General features: G+C 42.0%; 1 protein-coding gene across 1 annotated transcript; it reads right to left on the reverse strand.

Moving 5' to 3' along the window:
• Positions 1–244: 244 nt before the first annotated feature.
• On the reverse strand, positions 245–3,053 carry en2a (engrailed homeobox 2a). The gene is made up of 2 exons (XM_068304323.1): positions 2,244–3,053; positions 245–564 (listed from the first exon to the last, which is right to left on the reverse strand). Exons 1-2 carry the CDS (start codon positions 2,728–2,730, stop codon positions 245–247), a joined length of 807 nt encoding a protein of 268 aa, XP_068160424.1. The 5' UTR covers positions 2,731–3,053.
• Between the last annotated feature and the right edge of the window lie 2,860 nt (positions 3,054–5,913).

The raw sequence follows: 5,913 nt of genomic DNA on the forward strand, positions 1-5,913 counted from the left end.
GACTCAGCAGTCCAGTGACCTCATTGTTCCTCTGTAGTATTTTTATTTGATTTCTGGAGGGGGGTGTCTTATGCTAGACTATATCTGTGCTGGGGTGTGATAGAACTTTATTTGTATTTATCTGCTGTGGCAGGCTATGATTAAACATTCATGTAGGCGGAGTTTTGCAGTGATATCTCTGTAAAAAAATCTATCATAGGATTACTATAGGCTCTTTTTCGTCAGGAGGCTGCATCTCCGGAAATCATTCGCTGTCTGATTTTTCGTCTTTCGACGTGGTGGTGGCGTGATTGTACAGTCCCTGTGCCATCAGGTGCAAAGCCAGAGTGTTTTTGGAGCCGCTGGCCTTCTTGATTTTGGCCCTCTTGTTCTGAAACCAGATCTTGATCTGGGATTCGTTCAGGCCCAGCTCCTGCGCCAGGTTCTGCCGCCTCTGCTCGGTCAGATACCGATTTGTCTGGAACTCCGATTTTAGTCTTTGCAGCTGTTCTGCTGTGAAGGCCGTCCGTGGTCGCTTGTCCTCTTTGCTGGTCGATTTCTTCTTTGGTTTGCGAGATCTTGGCCCTGGATGGTGGATGGGGGGCATACGGGTGGGGTTGGATGGAGAGGAATGGGTTTGTAAATAATAAACACATCATGAACGGTTCTGAACAGAAAACAACTTTATGAACACATCAGTTTCCCTTTCGTAGATAAAAACGCTTCGTGCGTTTCGACTGGACGCCAAGAGCCACATATACCCAAAGCTGTGCGTAAAGAGCATTATTAGGAATAAAACTGGTTTATTTCGGAGTTAAATCTCCTAATTTGGTAAATTTGTTTGTAAATAGCTTCTCACACAACATTGACATCAGCGTTTATGTCAACAGATTTTTTTTTTAAAGCGTTTTTGATGAATTCCAAAAAAAACATGTCTGACAAACTTGTTAAAAAAAAATCAGGACGACTTATAGTAAAATGCTCACTGATGCAAACACCTCCTCCTCCCTGCTTCTAACCTTCTTCCTACACACACACACACACACACACACACACACACACACACACACACACACACACACACACACACAGACAATATAGTAATAAGGAATTATGAACCAATGGGGCAACGCTAGTAAAACATCACCGACAAATCTCAGCCAATGTTTTGAGCGGAAACGCAGCGACGCAGAGCAGCTGCTTCACATTTTCTGTTTTTGTGGGTCATTTTAAAAACAATGATCTGGATTTTAGCAGCACTGGATACATATTAATTTTCCATCCGAACGGAGGCCTTTCTGTTTGGTTCCCTCCTCCTGACAGAGTGGAAAACACAGTCTCGTTTGTGGATATATTATCTGCAGCTCGACAGCTCGTAGTTGAGCCCAGACGCCGCTCCACACGTCGCTCCATAATGCATGAGAACAAGTTGTACTCTACTTTTGATTGACATGTAGAAAATATTATAGGTTACATTTTGACTTAACTGCTTGGAAAACCTTTTTTTTTCTGCATAAGATTATGAACAATACCCAAAAAGTCACCACTAGCCTTTTTTTTTAAAAATGCTGCGTGGTCCATGTGAGCGTCCATTATGGACCGAGAAGCATATTTACCCAAATTCAGATCCCCTGGTGTAACTAACGAGCAAAAATCAACCAGACAAGAGCATCAGAAATTAATTTACAGACCTGCACATGCTCTGGAAGACGTGCAGCTTATCAGTGCATTTTGTGTAGTAAATGTCAGTATTATTAAATTCACAACACCAGGTAATTTGCAAGAACTCTGTCTGAAAGGGACATTTTAGTAAAGAAAAAATATTACAAGTGAGCATCTAATGTCTTTTTTTTTAAAAACCCACACATTTCTGTTTAAAATTAAAAAATAAAAAAATACAAGGAAAGTTCAGGGGAATTTATCTTCTCCATTTTAAACACTCTGCCCCCAAAACCCATTTTGCTTTGTTTTAATGTTGATTCATTCCCACTTCCAATACGGACGTTTTTCATGCAGCCAATCCAATACGGGACAAAATATTCTATACATGAATTAATATTTTTTCCAAAATCCAAATTCTATTCTTTTTGCTATAAATTTTCTTGTTGTGCGCTGCGCAGCTCGCGTAAAGCTCTGCTCTGATACAAAAAAAAAAAAAAAAAAAAGTCGGTCAAGGCATACGGGGTCAGTGTTACGGGGTATTTCAGGTTACGGTAGTGAGATACTGTAGTAATAACAATGAACGCATGCACGGTGCAACCAACCTGAAGAAGGCCTGTCCGAGTACCTGGTGCAGTACACCCAGGCTGGCCACAGCATGGGTTGAGACGAGGGCTGGTTCGAGCTGGCATGGGAACTGTCTGAGTCTGAGCTTAGGCACTGGTCCCCGTTCTCCCCGCGGGGTTTCAGGGTCTCCTCTGCCGCAATAGCGGGCTTCTTGGTCCCGGTTACAGTGTGGGGGGTTGAGGTCCCCTCTGCTGGCACCGTGCTTCCCTCCGGCTCGGTCTGAGGGGCGGCGGGGCTGTTGTGACTCTCCCTCGATGCCAGGCTACTCTCCTCCCGGTTTGCGCCTCCGTCCTTTTTCCGTCCGAAATCCGGCCGCAGGATGTTGTCGATGAAGAAATTGGTGACCCGGTGAGGGATCTGCAGGTTCCCCGGCGCCTGCAATAGGGGAAGAATGGCTCTGTTTGATTCATCCGCCGACTCCTGCCTCTCCACCACGTCTCTGTTGCCGTGATCATTTTCTTCCATACTGATTCACTTTCCCCGCTTTACTCTCTTTAACCCCTTTATCGCTCTCCGCGCTGCAATAAAATGTTGCAAAGAAAGCTCAGGAAAAAAATTAGATGGCGAAAGGGTAAAAAAAAAATTAAAAAAAAAAATAAACGCGCAAAATAAATTGAAAAAAAATATCAAATTCTACTGAGTGCCTTGGACACCATGCAAAGCCTTGCGGTTGTGTCCTCTGAGAAAAGCATACTTTTTACATATATTCCCTCAATCTTGTGTTACAACTGATATCGGAGAGCTAAAACATGTGCCATTTGCGCACCATCCAATTTACTGTTATCCAGTTTCAGTGTGCCCAGCAATGGCTACGCCTAAACTAAACTAAAGGTAAATAAAGAGGCTCCTAAACTGATGCTCTAATACTCTCACTCTGGAGTTTTGTTCTTATTTTCAATACGAGCCCCCCCGAGTGACGCTTTCCCAACGTCCTCCCAGACACGTGCCTTGCACCAATGGGGTGGCAGAAACTAAGCCACGTGACGCAGACTCTAGAGCAGTCCACAAACGCCCATCCTCGCCTCGGTAAAGGGAACGAGTCCTGGACTGAAGGGGGGGGGGGAGCCTTATTTAAATCCAGTGCATGCTCTGAAATACTCCCAATAATTCATCGATGTGTTTGAATCTCTAATTTTTTAAAAAAAAATTTAGAATTATGGCCTTAAAAATAAAACAGAAAGTGCGTCAATTTGTGTGCCCAGAAATAAAATTTATTAAATCGATAAGAAATTGAAGCGGGGATTGGTAAAGTGAACTGTGGGCACCTCTGGGGGATCCCCTATAAAATAGTCCTTTGTTACTACGTCGTGATGCACCATCACATACAGGAAATAAGTTTCATGAAACACTTAATTTAAAATTTCAAGTCGATTCGGTTTGGTTATAAAACAAAAGAGAAGGGTATATCTGATAGCAAATTAAAAATAAGTCAATACTACTAATTATTCCAGAGACCCATGTTAATAACGTCTTTTAGGCAACGTGTTGAAATGTTATCTGAATCCACGCATCCAGCCAAGACTGAAAATACTATTATCTGTCGGAGATAGCTCAATGTGTCTGCGCGGAAGGACAGTTGGACTGACTTCAAGTCAGTTTATCCTGCCAAGGTTAAATTCGGTAAATTGAATTTCTGCATGTCTGTACAATGCATGCATTCATGCATGAATATTTATAGTTATTTAGAGTTGATTTTTTTTTTAAAAATCCTCGAAATTTTAACCTGTGGCTGCAGCCTGCTCTTGGCATGTGCAATAAAATTTATAGCTGCAGTTTGCAGCAGGTCTAATATGACGTGTTTCTTTCAGTCTCCTCATAATTGGCAACAAAATGCATCAAAAAAATGAAACGTGACAGCCAAAAGAGTCTTCCTCCAATTCCAATGGTGCTCGAATGTGTGCTCCGTATTTTTTTTTTTATCTTCTTGAGCTTGCCTGTCGTGACGCGGCGGTCGACCAGAGAACTGGGTCCATATCCCTTTAACGGAAATCAGTGATGCAAACAAACTGTTTTGTGCACAGTGCTCAGGGTGCAGAGTCGCGGCAAAGACAAAACTTTGGGTAACTTTACTGACCAGCGCTAAGTTTCTCCGCCTCCTCCCGGGGCGCCAACGTGCTTGTGTGGATAGCTCAGCCGACTCTCCGCTGGCGTTTATCCAGAGCTGTGCGTAAAAATGGGGTCATCGAGGAGCACCAGAGGAGTAGCGAGACTGAGACGGAGTGAGGAGCTTTTGAATACTTCACTTAGAAAAGTCAGTCAGCTGCTGTCTTTTCATTATTACAAGCATGCATTGCTTTCTTATTTGTCTGTTTGTTTTTGTGGGGGGGAGTGGGAGTAACTTAACCAGTAGGCACATTTCAGACATAAACAGCAGACGCTACTTTGTCGTCAATATTATGCATCACAGGCCGGATACAAGTTTTTATATCAATTTATTTAGTCGTTTTTTATGATAACTGTGGTGACGTTTGCCATAAAATACAGACTTTAAGATACAAAATATAACCCATTTTATAAACTGCTGCGTAAAACATCCCAGCCTTGACTTTTTCTTGATTAAACGCAAGTCTTACCAGCTTAAATGATTTTTGGAGGGGTTTAACAGCTCATTTGCACTTAAATTCACAAACATCACAAGCTTCATGTTGATCTTGGCGCAGTTTTTCAACTACAAGTTAATAGTTGCTCTCTGTTAGCGCTCTGCTCCTTTTTTAAACGTTATCCCCAAATATAACAGAACATCACCCTCCGCTCCTATCTCACATGTCCACACCACAAAGGGCTCATCAGAGCTCTCACGTCGGGCTGCTGAAGAGAAAGTTGGGGAGTGAAAGATGTAATTAGACAGGCCACTCTCATGCTGCGATTGTTTCTCACTTGTGAAGGGAAGCGCAGATTAATGTTGAGCGCTAAATAAGCAGCAGACAATGGAGGCACAGACAGGCCGCTACCGCCTGGGCTTGGCCTCTAACCTCACAGCAAAACAGGGATGTCTGGAGGAAATGACACCATATCAGGCACTGAATTATAATCAGAGTCTGTGCGCACAGCTGAACAGACCCATTTCTGAGCGCCAAAACAAAAACCTGATAATACTACATCTTATTTTGCTTTCAGAAGTAACATTTGGAACTTTTTTTAAAACTTGTTTCTATTTTGAAATAGTGGTTTAAAGCTAAAAATGATGTAGTAGTTTGATTATATTATTGGGAAAATGTGATTTTTACAAACAGGACGGACCTCAAAATGAGGCGAAACATGCAAAACTCGATTTTCAGTTTATTTTTACACAGCATACCGTACAGTCATATAATAACACTGACTCTGAGCGTTTATTCTGACTATTCAGTTGTGACTGCTCTGCTTTTGGGTAGCTGTGATAAAAGAAAAAGATCAAACGTGTCATGTTTTATAAGTCCTTGCAGTCGGGCATCATGTTTACGGAGATGTTCTGTCATATGACTTAATCCAGACTGTTTGCGTCACTTTTTTCTGCTGATGAATGTTTACACGCGTTTTACGTCTGTGGTCTTGATTTACACGTAGTATTTACTCCTTTATCGCATCTATCCTATCCAAAATCAGTTATCAATCGACTAATGAAGCCATTTAAATCTGTTTTATTTATTTTTTAAAAAAAGGTGCCAT

The sequence above is a fragment of the Antennarius striatus genome, chromosome 20 (genome assembly GCF_040054535.1).
Source record: "Antennarius striatus isolate MH-2024 chromosome 20, ASM4005453v1, whole genome shotgun sequence".
NCBI classification, from domain to species: Eukaryota; Metazoa; Chordata; class Actinopteri; order Lophiiformes; family Antennariidae; genus Antennarius; species Antennarius striatus.

Bases quoted from the DNA above. Each gene is read 5' to 3' on its own strand.
- en2a (XM_068304323.1), bottom strand. From the start codon at position 2,730: ATGGAAGAAAATGATCACGGCAACAGAGACGTGGTGGAGAGGCAGGAG. The intron at 565-2,243 runs GTTGGTTGCACC...TCCACCATCCAG, and splicing joins CTCGGACAGGCCTTCTTCAG to GGCCAAGATCTCGCAAACCA.